At 44.2% G+C, this 25,268-nt stretch overlaps 1 protein-coding gene across 2 annotated transcripts in view; it reads right to left on the bottom strand.

Moving 5' to 3' along the window:
* Positions 1–25,268, bottom strand: part of LOC125465014 (syndecan-3-like) — a 244,739-nt gene that overhangs the window by 41,786 nt on the left and 177,685 nt on the right. Inside the window, exons 1-2 of one of the 2 annotated variants that reach the window (XM_048558048.2) lie at positions 9,083–9,688; positions 8,798–8,909 (exon numbers count right to left, since the gene is read on the bottom strand). Coding sequence is in view for 1 of the 2 variants with exons in the window: in XM_048558047.2 (XP_048414004.1) it covers positions 8,798–8,909 (112 nt within the window). In the remaining variant the exon portion in view is untranslated. Of the gene's footprint in view, positions 1–8,797; positions 8,910–9,082; positions 9,689–25,268 lie in introns of those variants that run through there. The other variant, XM_048558047.2, reaches the window with a different exon arrangement.

Raw genomic sequence — 25,268 nt, forward strand, 5'->3', positions numbered from 1 at the left:
CGCACACACACACACACACACACACACACACACACACACACACACCGCTCACACCCACACACACACACAGACACACCCACCGCTCACACACACCGCACACACACACACACACCGCTAACACACACACACCGCTAACACACACACACACACCGCTCACACGCACACACCGCACACACACACACACACACACACACACACATTCGCACAGACACATACTCACACAGACGCTCACACACACACACACCGCTCACCCACACACACACACACCGCTCACACACACACACCGCTCACACACACACACCGCTCACTCACACACACACACACACACACACCGCACACACACACACCGCTCACACCCACACACACACACACCGCTCACACATGCACACACACACACCGCACACACACACACACACACACACCGCTCACACCCACACACATCGCTCACACACACACACACACACACACACACACACCGCTCACACCCACACCCACACACATACACACACATCGCTCACACACACACACACACACACACACCGCTCACACACACACACACACACACAAACATTTGCACAGACACATACTCACACACACACACACACACACACACATTCGCTCAGACACATACTCACACACACGCTCACACACACACACACCGCTCACCCACACACATACACTGCTCACACACACACACCGCTAACACACACACACACACACTGCTCACACACACACACCGCTCACACACACACACCGCTAACACACACACACACTCACACACACACACACCGCTCACACACACACACACGCCGCTCACACACACACACATTTGCACAGACACATACTCACACACACGCTCACACACACACACACCGCTCACACACACACACACACACTCACACACACACTCACACTCACATTCACACACAAGATCTGAGGCTAGAATGGCTACTCCAAACTAACCTACCAAAACATACAATCAAGATGTAACAATAATATATTGTCAATGCCTTCGGGATTGGAGGAAAGCAAGCAGAGCATGGAGAAGAGGGGCAAATGGAAGCTGGCCTTCTAGAAGATTCTATTTCACCAAATAATCTCTGAGAAAGAGACTTTGTTGTTTTGCCTATCTTCACAAGCCCACCATGCCAGTACCGAGATCATGCCCTGAACTGATGACAGCTGATCAATCAGGTCAGATCACTGGGAGGCAGAAAGAACGATATGAAATAATGTCAGAAAAACAAACAGAGAAAGCGCTGGGGAAAATCAGCAGGTCTGTCAACATCTGTGGAGAGAGAAAGCAGAGTTAATGTTACCGTGTAACGTCTGTGGAGAGAGAAAGCAGAGTTAATGTTACCGTGTATCGTCTGTGGAGAGAGAAAGCAGAGTTAATGTTACTGTGTAACGTCTGTGGAGAGAGAAAGCAGAGTTAATGTTACCGTGTAACGTCTGTGGAGAGAGAAAGCAGAGTTAATGTTACTGTGTAACGTCTGTGGAGAGAGAAAGCAGAGTTAATGTTACCGTGTAACGTCTGTGGAGAGAGAAAGCAGAGTTAATGTTACCGTGTAACGTCTGTGGAGAGAGAAAGCAGAGTTAATGTTACCGTGTAACGTCTGTGGAGAGAGAAAGTAGAGTTAATGTTACCGTGTAACGTCTGTGGAGAGAGAAAGCAGAGTTAATGTTACCGTGTAACGTCTGTGGAGAGAGAAAGCAGAGTTAATGTTACCGTGTAACGTCTGTGGAGAGAGAAAGCAGAGTTAATGTTACCGTGTAACGTCTGTGGAGAGAGAAAGTAGAGTTAATGTTACCGTGTAACGTCTGTGGAGAGAGAAAGCAGAGTTAATGTTACCGTGTAAAGTCTGTGCAGAGAGAAAGCAGAGTTAATGTTACTGTGTAACGTCTGTGGAGAGAGAAAGCAGAGTTAATGTTACCGTGTAACGTCTGTGGAGAGAGAAAGCAGAGTTAATGTTACTGTGTAACGTCTGTGGAGAGAGAAAGCAGAGTTCATGTTACCGTGTAACGTCTGTGGAGAGAGAAAGCAGAGTTAATGTTACTGCTCCAGTGACTGAGGTGCAGCAAACCCGCAGCTGAAGACAAAACGGAGTTTGGTGCTGGTGGTGACCTGGGAGTATTGACAGAACCAACAACTCAAGGTGAGTGGCCCAAATTCATTTTCAAGAGCATTTATAAATTGAAAATGAATTTTGAATAATGTTTCATCTGGCCTGTTTGACATATTTCTCTACCCATTTCTGAAAGCAATCATAATCTCAGCTCTTGTTTTTAATTCTAACTATTGCATTCTAAGATTAACTGGAGAGTGGTGACTCTGTGCATTTTTCACTATACTCCTGTAATCTTTTACTAGCATACATGTGACAATCAAATCAAATCTAATCTAATCTAATCTAAATTGCAGGGGAACAGTTCCTCAGACATTAATAATTTATTCTTCACATATGATTGCTTTGGATTGTACCTTTGTCTAACTGTGTCGGGTGTTTGGTGTATAATGCATGGCTAAGTCAGCAATGACCACTGACCCACATTAGAGTCATTATATGTAAGCCACGTGACAAGAAGCACCTAAACAAAGAGAAGAGTGGTCCAAGGTAAGGTTGTTCTCACTGGTACCTAACATCCTCCAACTGCTGGAGAGAGGTTACACACAGAGACCAGGAATTTTCATTTCAGTTTGGGATCGTGACCCACACTGTGTCAGGAACACTCACCTGGCTCTGATATTTCCTGGTTAAGTCAATTAGTGGCCAGAACTTGTCCTTGCCAACCAGCTAAGTGCAGCAGGAAGGTTCCCAAAGAGCACAGCCTGCTATTGCAAGTGAGAGAGACATCAGAGCAACAGACAGACAGAGAGAGAGAAAGACCAACAGAGAGACTGAAACAAACACATAGAGAGACACACAGACAAACAAACAGATAGAGAGGGCCAGACACTCAGAGACAGGCAGACGGTGAGAGAAAAACAGAGAAAGAGACAAGCAGACAGAGAGAGAGAGAGGAAGAGCTTGTTAGACAGACACAGAGACTTAGAGAGAAACAGAAAAAACAGACAGCAGTAGATAGAGACAGGCAGAAAGACAGATAGCAATTCTAATGTAAGGTGACCTCTCAGAGGTTTTTTTTAGTTTTGAAATAAAAAGTGCCTGGGGCTGCCATGGTGGGGAGGAAATTCACCCACAGCATGGTCAGTGGCTGATACGTATCAGGTCGGGGGAATAGAGAGGTGGTTTTTCAGTCTTACCCCTGGAGGACTTCTCCCTCCCTCTCATCTGCTGCCTTCCACCTCTCTCCCTCTTCCCGCCCCTCTGTCTCACTCTCTTTCTCTGCGTCACCTCCACTCAGCTCCCCACTGCCCAACTGGCCTTTAACTTCTCTCCCTGGGTACTTGCTGGTTTCTCCCCTGACACTAATTATGGAGGAAGTGGCAAATGGTGCCCACCATCTCCATTTGTACCCCATATTGGGGCAAATGTTCTGCCCATGAGACTGTGGTTGGACCTTTTCCCTGTTCCAGTGTTAGTGGGTCCGAGCTGGGATTAATTCCAACATTCACTCAAAGCTGCCGCTCCGATATTCTGCATGCAGGCTCAGCCTGGGCTCTCCAATCATGGTATTGACTTCCACTTCAGGAAGTTGCTGTGACACACTGTCCACAGAGTCAGCCAGAAAATTAGAGGGAACGCTGACCAATTCACATAGCAGGGAGACAAGTGTGCAATCTGCGGTTTTGTAAAATCACAGGGTTTTTACTTTCTGTGGAAATGACTGTGACAGAGTGCTGATGGAAGCTTGAAAGTGGCAGGGAGATCAACTTACACAGCAGTCAGCATTGATGATGCTGATCACTGCTCTGTGTTCAAGTCAAACCTGTCCGCGGTTACCAGAACAGCACTCAAACTGGTTTACCTGAAATCCTCTCACAGTTAAATAACTCACCGTCTAGACTCGCACATGAACGGTGACCAGTTGAATGAAGCACTGCACAGCAGCCAGAATGGCAAGTGTGACATGACCATTTCTGATTGGCAAGTTGATGGGGTCAGATTTTGCTTCATACAAGTCCAGCTAACCATGGGTCATTGTCCGGGGCATAACTCAGAGTGGGAGCTGGGCATTTAAGACAGAGATGAAGATGAATTCCTTCTCTCAGAGGGTGGCAAATCTGTGAATTCTTGTCTGCAGAGGGCTGTTGAGGCTGTGTCATTAAGTATATTTGAGGGTCTGAGGCAGGCAGATTTTTAATCAGGAAAGGAATGAAAGGTTATGTGATAAGGCAGGAAAGTGAAGTTGAGGCTTATCAGATCAGCTATGATCTCATTGAATGATGGAACAGACTCAATGGGTTGAATAGCCTACTTCTGCTCTTACATTGCAGACCCAGAGAATGGCATTGGGAGCTCAGATCCACCTTAATCATTCCATTCCAGTTCATGTGGCAAGAGTTAATATTGAGAATGATCTTTTCCATCCTAGCTGAAGGGAAGTAATCCAATGAGAGTAAAATGGAAGGCTGGCAAAAAATGTCAGCAGATGACTCAATTGAAAATAAATAAAACTATCATTAGCCATGGAGATAATTCAAGTTTATGGTTCTTTCAATTTCCAGATTACTGGGAATGTTGGACCAGGGATGATTCTTCCCCTTTTTTATTATTCTTTATTCATTCAAGCGATAAAGGCTGGCTTGGCAGCATTTATTGCCCATCCCTAATTGCCCAGAGGGCAGTTAAGAGTCAACCACATTGCTGTGGGTCAGGAGTCACATGTAGGCCAGACCAGGTGAGGATGGCAGTTTCCTTCCCGAAAGGACATTAGTGAAACAGCTGGGTTTTTCCAACAATCGGCAATGGGTTCACGGTCATCCAGATATTTATTAAATTTAAATTCTACCATCTGCCACGGTGGGATTTGAACCAGAGTCCCCAGAACATTATCTGCGTCTCTGGATTAATAGTCCAGAGATAATATCACCAAGACACTGCCTCCCGCTATTTGATAATCCATGTGTTTTGAGAAACACCTGCATTTTATTTTTGTGTAACGACCATATCAAGAGCAAAGTGAAACTGGAGAGTGCACTGAAAGAGGATTTACGGGATGAAGAACTAAGAGGGAAGAAGTCAAATAGAAAGCTAACTGCAGAGGGTGGAGTTCCAGAATGCTCAGAATCGGCGTAAGAGGAAGCAGGCAAGAACATCCACAAATGGATCCATTTTTGTGTTGGATCATTAGAATAGATCCTGCTGTTGAATTAGTCCTTCTGTACCACAGTGTTTGTGTTATACACTTGGAAAGGATAGACAGCTAAAAACTGGAAGAGCTAAAGATTATGGATTGGACAACATTCACTGTTGCTGTTTCGGTGTTGCCAATGCCCACTGTACCATTTAAAGGTGGCACAGAAGGAAGCTTGTGGGGAGTATATGCCATGAGGATTGTTGGGACCCAAGTCTGAGAGAGCTTGTAGATATCCACATTGTTGGTCTGGCAACATCTGTTAGAGTGTGGCAGCTGGTGAATATGACTCATTTGTCGAAATTATAGAATGACAAGTGAGAGGCCCTAATAATAGAGGCCAAGTTGAAAACAATGTGAGATAGTGAGTGGAGCCACATCTATTGAGGAGATGTTGCGAGTGTTTGAAACAATTTAAAGTGTATCTTTTTCTATTGGCTATTTAAAGTGAAACCCTGAGTTTTGATTTGAAATATCCTTTGCTAGTTAATCAATATTTGAATAATGTTGACTTTTGTTGGTTTTGAAATCTTGTCCAGATGGTTTTCTTTTCATTGGCGATGTGTGGACTCTTTTGTTCCATATGGGGATTGTAACATTAGAAAAGCATGACATCTAGTTTCAGAGACAAGAGCTAAATTTGTTCACTTTTACCATTAGATGTGGAGAATATTCTTTGGAGAAATTGTTAAGTGTTTCTGTCATTTCTGGCAAGCATGGGAATGGCAGACACAAATAAAGGCAATGGCTTGTTTCTCAGAGCACACATGAGGGAAATGTGCATCCCTACAGCGAATTGTCTGTCGCTAACTGCACTAAAGTGGGGATCATGGAGAACTCAGCAACAACTTCCATTGATCTCACGCCCTGTACATAGGCAAACACCCACAAAGTCCTGCACTGATGGGTGTAAAGAATTGGGTGCCAATGCTGGAAGGGAAAGATTAGGAAATGTGAGCAAACGGAATGGTTTAGAGGAGTGGGTTTCTCAAATAATGGAGAGAGAGCACTGAGGTGGAGGGTGAGATGTGTTGCAGCGAGTTTTAAAGGGTAGGAGCGTGGCAGGTGAAGATTTAGCCACCACTGATGGAGAGCACGGGGTGAGTAGCAATCAAAAGGGCAGAAGAGTAAGTATTTGATAGGTGTTTAAGAAAAATAAGCTTATAAAAGACATCAGTTTGAGCAGAACAATAGCTGCTATCTTTTTGGAATAGTCAACAAAGCTGATGCAGTTTTCTTGAGAGCAGTAAGAAAATGTTAGCTACCTATCCCTGAGGGGGCATTTAGTTGAATATGGGCAGCCTTCAAACTACTAACCTTCTCTACTAACCATCCATTCAATGATCTACTAATCTCGCTGAAGGACAATTGGATCCATAAACAATCATTTACCTCGTGGCATTTCCATCAACCGAACTGATCCTGCTGACTATTACAAAGTAAATGATCACTGAGGTTGATTTTCAGTAAATACAGGTCGGAAGACAATTTTATTTTTCAATGTAACGTTGAATGGTTTCTCTCACTACCCACCTTCTTGTGGTTTTTCCTGCTCTACTTTCAAAGGGAGGGAACTTGCTGCTTGTCAATTCAGTGTGCCAAAGGACAAACTGACCAGGAGAGAGATGAGATGAGTATAGTACCAAAGGCTGGAAGGTGTCAAATCTCTTCCGAGTTGCATAATCAGAGCCAAAGTACAACTGGGATTGAAAACAATTAAATGGGCTCATCAGCCATTTCCTTATCCATGGTTTTTATATAGTACTACACAGTGAAACATCACAGAAGATGGCTTTTTGACCCCTTCTGCATATACTGGCTCTTTGGAAGGGCTCTTCAATTAAACCCAACTTGTGTTCACTCCTCCAATAAAAAAAAGGCAAAAATAAATTTAAAGGCTAATATCAAGAAGATTTACTTCACATGAAGATTCAGTTGGAGGGAATAGGTAATTTAAGAGTGAACAAGGCACTGCAATGGTCAATCATTAGGATCCTTGCAGCATTGGTCCAATACTCTGGATTTTTCCCTTATCTCAGCATCTCCCTAGAAAGTATTCTCTACAGCCACAACATCGAGTTAAAAAGATGTGGCTCTGTCCTTTGAAAAATTCTTTGGACTGATCACACGTAAAATCAAGGCAAGGATGAGGATGAAGCATGAACAATCCACTCATGTCATTCTTTGATTTCCTGCCAGACCAGCAGTTATTGGCTTGGTGGGGCAGTGATGTTATTGTGGTAATGTCACTGGGCTAATTATCCAGGAGCCCCGTCTAATGTTCAAATCCCACGATGGCAGACAGTGAAATTTAAATTTAACTGTTAAAAATCTAGAATTAAAAAGCAATGGCAACAGTGCATTTTCACAACCGTTGACCCATCACTAATGTCCTTTAGGGAAGGAAATCTGCCATCCCTACCAGGCCAGGCCTGCATGTGATTCCAGACCTACAGCAATGTGGTTAATTCTTAATAGTTGATTGTAAAGTTAAGAGTAGCCACTAATTGCTGACCTTTAAAATCTAATTGCCCTGGTGAAGATGGTCATGAGCTGCTTTATGGATCTGCTGTAGTCCTTGGAGTTTGGATACAAACACGGTGTTGTTAGGGAGGGAGTTCCAGGATTTTAAAGCATTAATACTGAAGGGACAATGATATAGATATAAGTGCGACTTGGAATGGAATTTCTGGTGGCGGTTTTCCTGTGAAACTACTGCCCATCTTCTAATGCACAATAAGTTCATGGATATGGGAGGTGCAGTCTTGGTGAGTTACTGTCATGCATCTTGTAGATGGCATTCACTACAGCTATTGTGTTTCAATGGTGAAAGCATTGGGTGGTAAAGATAAAGGATGGAACGCTGATTGAGTGAGGTCCGCCCACCATCTGGATAGTTGGATGTACAATCCCCAATAGCTGTGCCTGAATTTCATGCGACTCAAGTCATGGCTCCCATCCCGTTGAGACAAGACAGCCCATCTCAAAGAGGTGCCAGCCAAATCAGAACACCGGCAGCTCCTCAGTGCCAACAGTGCCACCAACATCAGTGGTGAATGTTGGAAATGCAATGAACCCAGGAGCTCAAGGCACTGAATAAAGGTGGTGGAGAGCAAGGACGGGCTACTCACCAGGGTCTGACAGGCAGGCCCTGACAGGCTGAGGCATTTGGGGGGCTGGGGAAGGAGTGGTGACAGTCGTCATCAATGGATGGGGTGTTTTCAGTCCTTACTGTTTGGATCCCCCACCATAACACATCCCCTAAATACATGAAGTCATGGGCAAGCCACTAGATCAAAGGGGGTTGGGGGCTGGGCTTTTAAAGGTTACTATTTGGTCACTTGACTGGCCCAGGACTGAGTCGCATTGAGAGGAATGTTGGGGGGGGGGGGGGGGGGGGGGCGGCGTCTGTGTATCAAACTCCAGGCGCAAGCTGGCCACTGGCTTTCGGGGGCATTTTAGACTAAATTAAAATACCCCACTTGTTACAAGGAGTGATGAACATTTAACAGAAACACCGTGGACAGAGGGAACTTACATCCTGATCCTCCGGAACCAGAGTAAACACTTTCATCGTCATCATCAGAGCCTGATCCTTCGAGATCTGTTAACGTTGCCAGATCTTGAGTCTGTCGCGATGTGTGGTAGGTCTAGTGTGGAAGAGACAAAAGAACAACATTAGCACCAAAGAACTAGATTTGACAATCAGCTCAATTCATTGAAAAGGCTAAGGAGCACTGTGCAACAGGACTCCAAACTGCAATGAGGGAGGAAAGGAACTGGGAAAATAAAAATTATTTTTCTACTTGTATTTTGTACTGACATTCGTATTAGATTGTTAAGTCACAGAGTTCAGACGTGAACTTATAACGCTGCACAGCGAAACGGTCCAGAAATCGTCAGCAGACTGGCAGTTCAGATGATGGTGGATTACTCAGTACAAACCATTTCTAACTTTAAACAAAACTTGAGACACCTCTGTTCCCTTCCACTAACTGCTTGGATGCGGTTGAACCTATCACAATTGACTAGTTAATTCTTAAACTTATTTAACAAGTCAACCAGAATCTAAATTCTCCTTGGTCAGTTATCAGTAAATTGGGTCAATTTTGGGTCCACTGCTGAGGTTTGTATCATAAAAGTGCTCGGTCAAGACTTCCAGAATTTAGACTCAGCAATGCTAAAACAACAGCAATAAATATCCTCAATTGGGTGGTGTATGATCCAGGGAGGACACTTTTCAGCCAAGTTTTCAGGAGCCTGCTACTCTCCAACCTCCTGGATCTGCCAGTCTGATATGTGCTGTCAAAATGGTTGATTCATTGACAATTGTAGCGTTTCCAGGCAAACAGGCTCTGGGCAAGAGACACCAGCTCCCTTTCTGAAGAGCTGCACAATCAAATCCCCAGCCTCAGTTAACATTCAGGCTCAACCAGTGTGTAAGAAGAACTGAGCTGTGTTGTCAGCTGGCACAGTCACTCAGTCTGGGCGTCACCCACTCAGAGGCGAGGAGGAGCTGACAAGAAACAGTCAGACCTTCCACCAGCACAGTCACTTCCCACTAGCCAGTTATACAGCAGTACTCGCTGGGTTTGACAAGGGCTTGGCTCAGTGCCAAACTAACTGTTGAAATGATCCAGCTCTTCAAAGCACAGCAGAAGTCTTCTGTGTTGTCACTAGGTTCATTTAACATCATCCTGGCAATGCAGCAAAGGACAGAGGTGCACACAAGCTGTTGTGATTTAGTGTCACCACAGGATCACCAGTGACAGCCCTGTATTCACCAGTCCCTCACCCAAGAGTAGAACTTAAAATACTCTCTGCCATTGTTTTGACAGAGCAATGTATCTAGTTGCATTGCTGGGTTTTGTCAGTTGTATCGAACATGATGCAAACATTTCACCCAGCCACTGATGATGGCTTTGGGGATTCTGAGTGAAACTACTCACAGCTGTGAATGAGGTGAGTACCTTTCTCTGAACACATCCTCCCGGCAGCTTGGAGACAAGAAAGATGATATCAGATTCTACCTTCCGCACTCCCTCCCCTCTTAAACAAAAAGAGACCAGCTAAACTCATGACTCCTGCTGCACAGTTCTTCACAAGTCTGCACAGAACCCTGGCAAACAAACATGTGAATTAGGAACAGAAGCAAGGCACAAAATTAGATTAGATTCCCTACAGTGTGGAAACAGGACCTTCGGCCCAACAAGTCCACACCGCCCCGAGGAGCATCCCACCCAGACCTAAACCCATCCCCCTATAACCGACACACCCCTGAACACTACGGGCAATTTAGCATGTCCAATCCGCCTAGCCTGCACATCTTTGGACTGTGGGAGGAAACCGGAGCACCCGGAGGAAACCCACACAGACATGGGGAGAATGTGCAAACTCCACACAGGAAGTTACCCGAGGCTGGAATCGAACTTGGGTCCCTGGTGCTGTGAGACTGCAGTACTAACCATTGAGTCACCGTGCTCTTTGCATGTTATGGAAAAAATTTAATAGATTAAAATTCTGAGGGGAGTTGGATTGGACAAATCGGAATCCACTGACAGAGGACCATTCTTCAGAAAATGCAGATTTAAGATGTTTGCCAACAAGAAGCAGAGAGGAGATGAAAGGAAATGTTTATAAGCTGCAAGTCTTTGCGATCTGGAATGCACTGTCTGAAAGGGTGACAGTAGCAGCAGGGATTTGTTCGCAATCTTCAAAAGGAAACTGGGTAGATTCCTCCTGAAAAGAAAAGAAACTACAGGGGGTTTAAAAGAAAGGCAAAGAGCCAGTACCAGCATGAAGGGTTGAATGCCCTCTTGTTTGTGATGAGTCAATATTTTCTTTTTAAAAGAAGCCCCTCCCGTGTGGAGTCAGGCTATTCAGCCCATCAAGTCCACACCAACCCTCTGTGGAGCATCCCAGCCAGATCAACGTATCCCTGTAACCCTACATTTCCCATGACTAATCTACCTAGCCTGCACACTTCAGGGCAATTTAGCACAGCCACTTGACCTAACCCGCACATCATTGGACTGCAGGAGGGAACCAGATTACCTTGAGGAAGCCTATGCAGACACAGGGAGAACATGCAAACTCCTCCCAGATAGTTGCCTGAGGGTGGAATTGAACGCAGGGTCCTAGCACTATGAGGCAGCAGTACTGACCACTGAGCCGCTAGTCTGCTCCACCACTCAATACGATCTTGACTGATCTGACTGAAACGTCAAATCCACATTTTTATCAAAAACAATTGGCTTTCAAACCCTTCCTTACCAAGAATCGATCTATGTTTGCCTTAAAAATATTCAAGCACTCTTTTGAGAGAAAAAAAATTCTCCTCACCGTAGTGCACAAGAATTGAAATAAAATGAAATAAAAGTCAGACTAGCGCTTTTACAAACACTGGGGATCAGAATGCACCTTGCAGCCGAATAATTGCTTTTGAAATGGCGTCACTATGCGGGCCTTGGTTCAACAGTTGATTCAAACCTCTGGCAGCGTCACACTCTTTAATAACCGCGCTTCAGAGTCAGCCTGAATTTTGCACTTGTTTTTAGATGTGAGCCGTAGGAACTGCGTCCAGGGTAAATTCTTAGATATGGGTCAGATGACTGTTTCAATTAGTCCCTTATTGCCTCAGCATTATTTGGGGGACAACTGAATGCTGTGTTAGATATTCAGCTCCAAACACTGGAATCTCCACGAACTGAGAACAGGCAGAGCTCCCAACCAAGACTATCTGAAGCTCTCCAAATGGCACTATGAATTAAAGAATGTACATATGAAGGCACATTGGGAATTTTCAACTAAAGTAAACAAATGATGAGTTTTGGAATTAGACAGAGTGGACTATATCTTCTAACAGGGGACAAGAAAATTTGAAGTTTCAACATAAATGTATTTGCCGTATTAAGTTGCAGTTCAGTCTAATCAAATCCTAAATTATTAGGATGGGTGCCTATCCAGTTTGAGTCCTCATTCACTTGAATAATTTATAAGATTACTGCAGTGGGTCTATTCTTAACCAGGGTGACAGTCCATTCTACGCAAATCTTCAGTCTTTGAGCTGACTTTGTAAACTTACACCATCATCGAAGACCGAGCTGAACTGATGAAGTTACTTAAATTGGACTGCTTATGAAATGAAAATACACCATGGCCAATGAATTAGCACCGCAATGCAGCAGACTGACCTGGCCAATACTGTTTTGGTGGCCTCAAGGTATGAATTTTGTAACATCAAGTGATGTCTCTTTCCCACGCTGCACAGTAAAATAATCCTCTGAGAATTGTCTCAATATCAGACAGAAAGAGGGCTCTGAAATTGTAGCCAGTTGAGGGCAGACAGTGCTTGTTAAACACCATAAGATTTTAGCAAAACCCCTTCGGGTTTATCATGTGCTAAACACAGATTTGGACAGAATTAGGGTTGTGGTACGTGATATATGTTTGAATTACATCATACAATTAAAATCTGCTGCGAGACACTAAAGGGATATCGTCATCTGAAATTTATTGCTTGCTGCCAGATGGTTGTGCCTGTCGTCAATTGTAAATTTCACTCAAATGTCTGGAATAAAAGAGCTGGTGAGCATTGATAACAGGCATTGTCTTTTCATCTCTCCTAATTGCCTGACTTTGTGGGGTACAAACTCTGGCGGCTCAGTGGTCAGTACTGCTGCCTCATAGTGCTAGGACCCTGCGTTCAATTCCACCCTCAGGCAACTATCTGGGAGGAGTTTGCATGTTCTCCCTGTGTCTGCATAGGCTTCCTCAAGGTAATCTGGTTCCCTCCTGCAGTCCAATGATGTGCGGGTTAGGTCAAGTGGCTGTGCTAAGTTGCCCTGAAGTGTGCAGGCTAGGTAGATTAGTCATGGGAAATGTAGGGTTACAGGGATACGTTGATCTGGCTGGGATGCTCCACAGAGGATTGGTGTGGACTTGATGGGCTGAATAGCCTGACTCCACACGGGAGGGGCTTCTTTTAAAAAGAAAATATTGACTCATCACAAACAAGAGGGCATTCAACCCTTCATGCTGGTACTGGCTCTTTGCCTTTCTTTTAAACCCCCTGTAGTTTCTTTTCTTTTCAGGAGGAATCTACCCAGTTTCCTTTTGAAGATTGCGAACAAATCCCTGCTGCTACTGTCACCCTTTCAGACAGTGCATTCCAGATCGCAAAGACTTGCAGCTTATAAACATTTCCTTTCATCTCCTCTCTGCTTCTTGTTGGCAAACATCTTAAATCTGCATTTTCTGAAGAATGGTCCTCTGTCAGTGGATTCCGAGTTGTCCAATCCAACACCCCTCAGAATTTTAATCTATTAAATATTTTTCCATAACATGCAAAGTCCGGAAGGATTTTTGAGTTGGGTGTGGTGTCAGTGGCTCCAACAGCTTCCCTCTTTACCTCATCCCCCAATGTGCAGCATGTTTTTTACCTCAGGGAACCAAATGTAATTCCATCCTCATCCAACTCATACTGTGCAGTGTTTTGGGGGAAACTGGGTGAGAGAGAAGGTCAACTGTGTTACTAGTGGGAATTGGGAAGACTGACTCCAGCCTCCAGCTCCCCAGGCACAGGGCCATTCCTCGTCAATCGTTTTCTATCGGAAGTGTTAGATGTGCTCATTTGTTCAGATCAGAGTTTGAGACGGTGGTGTGAGTTGACAAAGTCAGCCCAGTGACTGAAGATCTCATGTAGACTGTCAGCTAGGGAAGAATGCACTCCTAGAACATAGAACTGTTACAGCACAGGAATGGGCCCTTCAGTCCACTATGTTGTGCCAAATGAAACTAATCCCTTCTGCCTGCCCTTGGTCCATATCCCTCCCTTCCTTGCATATGCATGTGCTTATCTAAAAGTCCCTTAAATGGCCTACTGTGTCTGCCTCCACCACCACCTCTGGTGGTGCGTTCCAAGCTACTACACTCTCTGTATAAAAACTCACCCCTCATATCTCCTTTGAACTTTCCTGCTCTAACCTTAAATGAATGCCCCCTAGTATTAGACAATTCAACTCTGGGAAAACGAATCTGACCATCAACCCTGTCAATGCATCTCATAATTTTATTGACGTCTGTCATGTCTCCCGTCAGCCACCGCTGCTCCAGAGAAAACACCCTGAGTTTTTCTAGTCTCTCCTTATAGCTCATGCCCTCTAATTCAGGCAGCATTCTGGTAAACCTCTTCTGCACCCTCTCCAAAACCTCCTCATCCTTGCTGTAATGGGGTGACCAGAATTGAACGCAATACTCTAAGTGTGGCCTAACCAAAGTCTTATAAAGCTACAACATAACGTCCTGACTCTTGTACTCAATTCCCCAACCAATAAAGGCAAGCATTCCATATGCCTTCTTTACCACCCTATCTACTTGTATGCTTTCAGGTAGCTATGGACTTGAACCCCAAGATCCTTCTGTACGTCAATGCTGTTCATTCAATCTCCCAAAATGCAGTATCTCACACTTAACTGGATAAAATTCCATCTGCCATTTCTCTACCTATATTTGCAACTGGTCTATATCCCTCTGTATCCTTTGACAACCTTCTACACTATCCACAACTCCACTGATCCTTGTATCATCTGTGAACTTACTAACCCAGCTATCTATATTTTCACTCAAGTTATCTATATATATCCCAGCAGCAGAGGTCCCAGTACAGATCCCTGCAAAACCCCACCAGTCATGGACCTCCAGCCAGAAAAACACCTTTCCACCACTACCTTCTGCCTTCTTTCGAAAAGCCAATTCCGAATCCACACAGCCAAGTCACCATGGATCCCATGCATCTTAATCTTCTAGATGAGCTTACCATGACTGACCTTTTCGAAAGCCTTCCTAAAATCCATGTAAACAACACCCACTGATCACCTTCATCACTTCCTCAAAAAATTCAAGTTAGTGAGACATGACCTGCCCTGCACAAAGCCACATTGACTGTCCCTAATTAGGCCAAATTTCCAAACGTGCATAAATCCTATCCCTAAGAGTTCTCTCCCAAGCTTCCCAACCGCCAATGTGAGACTCAACTGCCTGTAGTTTCCTGGATTATCCAAATTTCTCTTCTCAAACAAAGTAACAATGTTAGCTACTTGTCAGTCCTCTGGGACCTCTCCAGTAGCTACCAAAGATACAAAGATCTTGCTCAAGACCCCAGCAATGTCCTCTCTTGCCTCTCTCGATAACCTGGGGTAGATACCATCAGGGGGCCTATCCATCTTAACGCTCTTCAAGAGATCCAACACCACTTCTTTCTTGATCTGAAAATGTCCTAGCATATTAGCAGATTCCACAATTCTTTTTTCCTGGGTGAATGCCGTTGTGAAGTACTCATTTAGAATCTCACCCACATTCTCTGCCTCCAAGCACAAGTTCCCTTCGTCATCCTTGAGTAGTCCTACATTCTGATTGGTTATCCCCTTGTTTTTAATATATCTGTAGAATGCCTTGGGATTGTCTTTAACCCTACTTGCCAAGATAACTTCATTGTCCCTTCTTGCTCTCTTAAATGCCTGTTTGATGTTTTCCTGCTCTCCTTATATTCCTCACAGGCCCTGTCTGATTTTAGCTTCCTAAACCTTACATATGCTTCTTTTTCCTTTTGACTAAATTCACAACCTCACTCATTATCCAAGGGTCCCTTACCTTGCCATTCCTCGTCCTTCCTCCTCATCGGAACATGCCAGTCCCGAACTCTAACAAATAGGTCTTTAAACAGTTCCCACAAATGTGTCAAATGTGGACTTGCCTGACAACAACTCCTCCCAATTAATATTCCCGAGCTCCTGCCTAATTCTGATGTAATTTGTCCTCCCCCAGTTTAATACCTTCCTGCAAGGTTCTGGCTTATCCTTGTTCATAGCTATCTAAAAACTTAAGGAGTTGTGATCCCTGTTCTAAAATGCTCTCCCTCTGAAAGATCAGTCACTTGGCCAAGCTCATTAACCAATACAAGGCCCAGTATAGCACTCATCTAGTTGAACTATTCATATACTGTTTCAAGAAACCCTCTTGGATGCATTTAATAAATTCCACTCTGCCTAAGCCTCTTGCTCTAAGGGATCCCCAGTCAATATCAGGGAAATTCAAGTCACCCACTACGTTTTTATTGCACCTTTCCATAATCTGTCTACATAGTTGTTCTTCAATATCTCGGTGGCTGTTGAGGGGCCTATAGTATAATCCTAACAGAGTGATTGTGCCCATCTTATTTTTGAGCTCCATCCATATTACCTCAGTAGATGAGCCCTCCAGCACGTCCTCTCTGAGCACAGATAAAACTTTCTTCCTGGTTAGTAATACAACGGTCCCCCGCCCCTGCACCTCTTTTACCTCCCTCTCTGCCTTGTCTAAAACAATGAAACCCTGGAACATTGAGCAGCCAGTCCTGTCCCTCTTTCAACCAAACCTCTGTAATGACCACAAGTTCCCACACACTGCTCCAGGCTCTGAACTCATCTGCCTTACCAATAATACTCCTTGCATTGAAATAAACTGCACTCACTGCAGCATGCCTGTAAACTAATCAAGTGAATGAGGAACTTATGAGTTTGAGGTCACGCGTAGTACTGAAAAGACCGTCTGACTTGAGATAAGCTTATTCAGGACAGCTTGGTGACTGTTGACCATGTTCATAAAACAATGTGATTTCTTTAGGAAATGACTGAAACTTTTACTGAATGGTTGTACAAGACGTGTCCAAAACCATCCAAAGATATGCAGGTTAAATGGATTGGCCATGCTAAAATAGCACTGTAGTGTCCAGGGATGTGCTGGTTAGGTGGGTTAGGCATGGTTGCAACGCCATGCAGGGCTATGAGGGTAAAGTGGGGATGGGGACTTGTTGGGATGCTCGTCAACATGTTGGTGCAGACTCGATGGGCTGAATGGCCTCTTTCTGCTCTGAACAGATTCTATGACATGCTCATCTGGTGCCAGTGATATGGTGAGAATACAAAATTGCTCTCACATTCCTCTCCCTTTGAAGCATTTTGTAGTTCGATCCCTCAGTTGACTCGTGAGCTTTTATCATTGCATTTCCATTAATGTGTGTCCAAAACTAATTTCCCTCAATGTAGAAGTGGCATTTGTAACTGACCCATAAAAGAGGGAGAGAGTGAGAGGAAAAGGAGAGACAGGGGTGGATTAGTGAAAGTGGCGAGAGAATTAACTGTAAGTGGATTGACTGAAAGTATCTAGACACAGAGTTTTCTGTTCAATGAGAGTGAGTGAGTGGTACTCAGCGTGTAAGAGGATCTTAATCCAGGCATATAGTCACAGGGAAGAGAAACCAGGCAGTTTTCACAGTGTTAAGACAGTTTCCATCGCAGTTGGAATTTGAGCTTGGGAGGGTTTCAGCTATTTGTAGGAAATCTTCCAACATGTGGATTGCTTTTCCTTTTTAGGTAAATGAAGAAAACTCCTGTGTACCATTCCTGGTCTGTGCAGAGTCAGAGCAACCAATGGGATCTCACAATTGTCCTCCTGTGGGGACGGGAGCCAAAAATCAAGGCAAATTGTTATTCAGTAATCAGTATCAGAAAACAAAGGCAGAACCAGCTTTTGCCATCAAACCGCATCAAAGGTAAAGCTTTGTCTTTGTGGACCCTTTAAAATATAGGCTGAAGCCTCACAGTTTGGACAACTCCACTGTTTAGGACGGTAGGTGAAGATTGGCTATTTTGTTTGAGTTCCTGAAGAGCAGCCAGCACGCCCCCTCCAGCCCTACCCCCAATCAAGCCAGCAAAGGACATGTCAAGAAGGAAATCTAACCTTGGAACTTCATCACCATCCCTTCAATATCAATGGGTTAAAATCCTGGAACTCCCTCCCTAACGACACTGCGGGTGCCCCTACACCACGGGGACTGCAATGGTTCCAGAAGATGGTTCACCACCAGCACCAGAGATGAGTGACAATTGTTGGCCTTGCTGGCAAAGCCCATATTTCCAGAAATGAATGAAAAACAAGAGGGAAAAGAAAACTGATTTTGTTGCCTACAGTGTTTGTAAGCACTTTGAAAACACTAAAGAAACAGTGAAGGCTTCAAAACTGTTCTGTAGCCTATAAGTCGAAGCTCAGAGGAGTATGGCTAACCTGCAGATTTATGCAGGTGAGATCGAATGGGAGCACTTCTTAAATCAGCCGTTTCAACAGGACAGTACAGTGCAGCGCCCTGTCACAAAAGTTACCTTTCATATGACACTAAACCAACATCCCGTTTGCATTCACAGACATTAAAGGCCCCACAACAAATATTTATCCCTCAACCCAATACTACTTAAAGTTGTTCTGAAGAAGGGTCATTGGACTCGAAATATTAACTCTGCTTTCTCCCTACAGATGCTGCCAGACCTCCTGAGTTTCTCCAGCAATTGCTGATTTTAGTGTGTAAAACAAATTAGCTAATTATTATCACATTATTATTTGTGGGAGCTCAAGGCCTACAAATTGGCTGCTATGGTCCTGCCTTCCAACAGTCACTGTGCTTGAGGACTCTTTCATTGGTCACAAAATGTGAAATGTTTTGAGTTTGTTACATTTGCAAAAAGATATTTCATTGGGGGGGGGGAGTGTTGGGGTGGAGGGGAGTGTTGAGGGGTGTGTGCGGTGACAGAGGGTGGGAGAGTGTCAAGTGGCAGGGGCAGCGTCAGGGGTGGGGGAGTCTTGGGGCGGGGAGAGTGTCAGGAGCCATGGAAGTATTGGGGGAGAGTAGACTGAGTGTTGAGGGGTGGGGTGAGTTTTAGGGGGTGGATGAAGTGCAGGGGGTAGTGATAGTGGAGTGGGGAAGTGTTGGGCAGCCTGGGACCCCCAAACCAATTGAATTGACCAATTAACAGCGTCTAGGGGAAGCCTGGTGGTTTTATCTGTGCAGGCAAACATCAAGCAAGGGGGTAATCAATCTTCTTTGTGACAGCCCTTGGTTCCACCAGAAGCATCACATCATATCCCCACTGGCCATTGCCCTCTCCAGTCCATACCAGCTTTCTGTTCAGCCACACAGTTATTCCCAATCTCTCATTCAATTCCTCTCACCCTACAAACTGAGAATTAAATGTACGAGCTTCAGACAGCAAAGCGAAATCCAAGAACAGGCCACCCATATGCCCCATTGCCTCGCTTTAATTCCCCTTTAAATGCCAGCTATTTTCTGATTCCCTGTGAAACATTGCATTGTTACAGTTTAAATCTGCAATTCAACTAATTTCTTTCCAATTTTAAATCTATAATTTTCTGCAAAATCTGAATGATTATCTGGATAATCTCTGCTCCTTGCAAAGGCAATAATAACAGCAGATCTTTGGAAACATGACAAGTGATGCAGACATGTTTAAACTATTTAAGGTTAATGTTCCGCTAGGAGAGTCACTTCTTTTCCTCTTCCACTGATATTTATTCCTGGTCTCTCCCATTGGCTCAGATGGCTGTCAGGTGCCAAGTCTTTATGGCAATAAGCCATACAGCATGTGGGAATTCTTCCAGCTTCAATCTCAGCTCCAAATCCAGTCAGCTTTCTGCTGCAAGATGCTGGTGAACAGAGCAAATACTAAACTCACTGCGTGTTCCCAGGGGGAAGAGGAGAAAAATAAACCAGATCAGATTCCCACTCCTGATTGCTCGCCAACGGCCTATTTTGGGAAGTGTATCTAGATGCACAGTGAGAAGAAAATTGGATTTGGTGCTTGTTTGTGTTTGTGTGTCTGTGTCTGTGAGAGTGTGTGTCTGAGTTTGCTTGTTTATATCTGACTCTGTGTGTGTGTGTGTGTGTGTGTGTGTGTGTGTGTGTGTGTGTGTGTGTGTGTGTGTGTGTTTGTTTATCTGCCTGTATCTGTTTGTGCGTACCTGGGTATTGTGCCTGTGTTTCTGTGTCTGTATGTGTGTGTGCACATATCTGGTACATACACGAGCCCCAATCTCTACAATCATGTCGTTGTGTGAAAACTTATCGTCCAGATTCACAACATTTGAGTGAGACACTCCAAAAGCAACTGTCAGGGACCTTGATCCCAAAAGGATTTTTTAATACCAACGACCCCAATTTTGATTCTCAATACCATTTGTCAGCTGAGATTGAGCTGAGACTCCACATCGTGCTGAGGTCAGCCACTGAGGCAAGCTGTGACATCAGACACTACATTGGCTATTCAGCAAGTCACCTGCAGCTAGTTCTAATTTCTTAACCTGAACTTTCCTGCTTCCACAGATGAAATGCAATCCTTACTGTTCATTTCAAATCTGTGGCTCACTGTTAGAAATTGGGCATCTTGCTGGTGATTTCATGATATGGCATTCTGTCTTCAAACAAATCATTGACAGTGCAGCACTCTCTCAGTATTTCACTGGAGCGTCAGCTTAGATTGTTGGGTTTACGACCTACAGTGAAAACTGAATGAGAACTTTGTGACTGAGAATGAAGGCTGTTCCCAACTGAATCACAACTGGCACAAGGCTGGACAGCAGTCTATGGGTAATATTGCTGAGCTAGTAATGTAGACACCTGGACTAAGGGTTAAAATCCCCACGAATAAATCTGGAACATGTACATTCAGAGCAGGAGTAGGCCTCTTGAGCCAGGTCCTTAATAATGACCATGGAGCTAATGGATTGTCATCCAGCCTCCATCTGATTCACTCATGTTCTTCGGGGATTATAACCTGCTGTCTCTACCCAATCTGGCCTACATGTGACTCCAGACCCACAGCAATGTGACTGACTCTCAACTGATCTCTGAATGGCCTCCCAAGTCACTCAGTTATTTATTAGTTCACCATAAGGGAACTTAGAGATAGGCAATGAATACTGGCCTTTTTCAAAATGGCAATCCCAAGGAATAGATAACTGAATGTATCCAGACAGTCAATATTCCCCCTCTCCAATATCTTCATGCTTTATCTACATAGAGCAGAAGAAAATGCATTACTTTTTCCCCAATGCTCTAGTGAATTTCCCCAGTGCTCTGGTGACTTTTCTCTCAGGGTGGCTGTATTTGGGAGATTGATCTTTATTCTGGAGTCAGTTCATGGGAGGCTAAGGAAATTCAGCATGCCCATAAGGACTCTCACCAACTCTTACAGATGCACCATAGAAAGCATTCTATCTGGATGCAGAACAGCATGGTATGGCAACTGTTCTGTCCCCAGGACCATAAGAAACTAGAGAAAGTTATGAACATAGACCAGACCATCACACAAGCCAACCTTCCATCCATTGGCTCCACCTACACTTCTTGCTGCTTTGGAAAGGCAACCAGCATCATCAAAGACCCCTCCCACTCTGGTTATAATCTCTTCCAACCTCTTCCACCAGGCTGAAGATACAAAGGCTTAAAAATGTACACCAACAGGTTGTAGAACAGCTCCTTCTTAGATTGCTGAATGGATCTATCAAAATTCAAATCTACTATTGATCATACTTTTCCCTACCTTCTTTGCAGCCATAACTTTCTATACCTTGCTCTGTTTAATCACCCTAAAATCTTTGTATGTTATGCTCTGTCTGTACCGCATGCCAAGCAAAACTTTTCACCATACCTAGGTACATGTGACAGCAGTAAATCAAATCAGAAAAAGAGGTGTCAAGGCAACTCTGGAGAGTTTTTGAGCGCCTAGCTCAAACAAACCCCATCCCCTCCCTGAAAAGAAACACTGAAATAGTCTGATGAAATAAATACAGAGAGAATATTTCAGCTTGTGAAGAAAAAGCAAAACAAAGTCACCAAGAAACCCAACTGGGAATTCAAAAGAAACCTTTTTACTCATAGAGTGGTGACCATGTGGAAGTAGATCCCACAGCAAACGGTGGAGATTAATTGTACACATACGCTGAAGGGGGAGGTGGACAAACATGCCAGGGAGAAGGGAATCCAGGGATCTGCTGAAGAATTGCCATGAGGTACCAGGCTTGAGTTCCAAATGCAGGTGGTGTAGACAGTGTCGGGCCGGTCCGCATTTTTCTCCACCCTTATGTTCCAGGCATTGCTGTGCTATCACTATCCCAGATTTGCATTTAATCTGCTTGCACTTGTCATGTGGGCCTGCTCCTTCAATGTAAGGCTCACACATTGTAAAAACATCAGGATTTCACCAGGAGCTGAACCACATGCAGTTGAAACTATCCCAGGAGAGCAGCAATCTGTTACACTCATTTCCGTGAACGGGCAGGTTCCATCACAGCTATTTTTCTTGTGGCTGTAACAAATCAGTTGACCTGGCCATGATCAATAGCAGCTGCAATAACAAATCTAACATGTGAGGCAGTGCGTATTTGTGATGATGAGACGATGTAAACTTTACCGGGTCATGCTGTTGGAACACGACAGTGTGAAAGTGAGAGTGTAGAACAGCAGTCTCACTGCAGATCTTGGGGCCGGGAGGTTCATTCAGAATCAGCGGTAACTGCTTTGCAAGATCGTTTTCACACTCTTGTGTTCTGACAGAGAAATCTGCCAAAGGTTATATCATCTCATCTACAAAAATGCACACAGTGTGTCACGTTAGCTTTCTGGCTACAGATGCCGTAGTCAAAAGCCGGCAAGCCAGTAGCACCAGCCCTTAAGATGCTCAACAATATCGAGGAAGAAGCACCTCCGCTAGATTGACATCCCATCCAGCACTTTCTACATTCACTCCCTTAAACCACTGGCACACAATGACCGCAGTGTACCATCTACAAAACACACTACAGCAGCTCAACAAAGCTTTTTCGACAACACCTTCCGAACTGATAAGGTCATAAGATAACAAAGTGTGGAGCTGGATGAACACAGCAGGCCAAGCAGCATCTTAGGAACACAAAAGCTTTTCTGCTCCTCTGATGCTGCTTGGCCTGCTGTGTTCATCCAGCTCCACACTTTGTTATCTTGGATTCTTCAGCATCTGCAGTTCCCATTATCTCTGATCATAAGGTCTAAAGCTTATTTTAGGCTTATGTTCCTCTTTATCACACTCGCTTTTGCAAATACGGCAGATGCATCACATATCCGGTCGGAAATGAGTGTTGGTTTTAGTCATCAAAGTTTTAGTAAACCAGTTAGCACCCAAAGTAAAGGGCCTACCCATAACTGCATTTATAGGATTCAGTGTCATGACAACAATGCCTAAGGACTATGACTCATTTCTGTTCCTGCTGAAAACCAACCTCTTTTGTAAACACATTGTGAATCTTAGATAACAACGTGTGGAGCTGGATGAACACAGCAGGCCAAGCAGCATCTTAGAAGCACAAAACCTGACGTTTCGGGCCTAGACCCTTCATCAGAAAAGGGAGATGGGGAATATTTCAGAATCCTCTCCCCATCCCCCTTCTCTGATGAAGGGTCTAGGCCCGAAATGTCAGCTTTTGTGCTCCTAGGATGCTGCTAGGCCTGCTGTGTTCATCCAGCTCCACACTTTGTTATCTCGGATTCTCCAGCATCTGCAGTTCCCACTATCTCTGTTCACATTGTGAATCTTTTCTGCTGCCAATTTTGATTGCTAACGATTCTGTGAAGTACCAAACAGGATATTTCACTAAAGCTGCTACATAATTGCAAACTGCTGTGATCAAACTTGAAAATGAAATGTGCTTTACGCTACTGTGCTGGTTAGAAGAAAGGCACACGAACCTCCGACACCTTCATGACATCCCCGGTGTGATTTGCAATACAGACTCAGCAACACACAGCGCAATTCCATGTTCTCAAAATAGTGCGTTCAGACCTGCCTTAATACTGCACCAAAGGCGCTCGGAAACATAGAAGCATTGATAATGAACTCTTCCCTAAAGGACATTGTGGATCTACCTACAACACATGGACTGCAGCAGTTTAAGAAAGCAGCTCACCACCACCTTCTCAAGGGCAACTCAGGGCAAACAATAAATACTGGCCCAGCTAGCAATGCACACAAGCTATTTGTGATTTTTTTAAAAAATAAATGCCTGGTAGGAACTGTGTCAAAAACCCAAAGTGAAACAATCTGTCCATCGAACTGTAATTTGCTTTGAGTCACAATGCCTTCATAATAAGGCAGGATGGCAGCGCAGAAGTAAAGAAAAGGAAGCAAATCCCGGGCCTGAATCTTACTACTTTGTGGGACATCCCGTCTCATGTTCCCAAATACCTGTGGCTTAAGAGCTGACCTGTTCAGTCACATGAAGAGCCACAGCTGAAACTCACCATTCTGAGTACACGTCATCCTTGGACTCAGAGGTAGAAATTGACAACTGCGACAAAATGTATTTTGTGGATAAAATGACTTGGCAGTATTTCAGGAACACAGAAAATTACATTTTCAGTCAGAAGAGGCAATGAAAAGGTGCCTTTGAACTGTAATGAAAGCTGCTGATTGTCGTTAATCTTGATGGGGTCTTACACTGGGGAGTTATATTACACACCAAGCATGACCACATTGATGAGTGCACGAAGCCAGATGGCTACTCTCCTCTGCATAAGGCAATGTACCTAGTGAGTGTCAGTGACCTATTCACCTGTGGAGGTTGCACACACAACTCCAGTCCTAGAACAGAAAGATGTTTAATGGGCTGCAGGAATTGTGAAATTCTCTATCCTCATAGGGGTATGAAATGGCTGAGAATATTCAAGATTCAGATTAAGGATTATCGAACACTGAGGGGATCAAGGGATATGAGTGTTAACGTATATCAATTGTGTCCAACTACAGGCAGGTAGAGAACATTCATTTTGATTTTGTTTGCAATCACAAAGAAAAACTTACTGAAACTGCTGAAAATCAGAAGAACTGCGGATGCTGTAAATCAGAAACAAAAAGAGAAATTGCTGGAAAAGCTCAGCAGGTCTGGCAGCATCTGTGAGATAGGATCACTCATCCTGAAATGTTAGCTCAGATTTCTGTCCACAGCCAGACCCGCTGATCTTTCCCAGCACTTTCTGTTTTTGTTATTGAAACCAATTGGCAGGCTAAGAGATACATGCCTATAATTTTCAATCTGTAGGTAAATATTAGTCAAGTAGTGTTCTGATAAAAAGTCACAAACTTGAAACGTTA

This window comes from Stegostoma tigrinum, chromosome 24, assembly GCF_030684315.1.
Source record: "Stegostoma tigrinum isolate sSteTig4 chromosome 24, sSteTig4.hap1, whole genome shotgun sequence".
Classification (NCBI taxonomy): domain Eukaryota; kingdom Metazoa; phylum Chordata; class Chondrichthyes; order Orectolobiformes; family Stegostomatidae; genus Stegostoma; species Stegostoma tigrinum.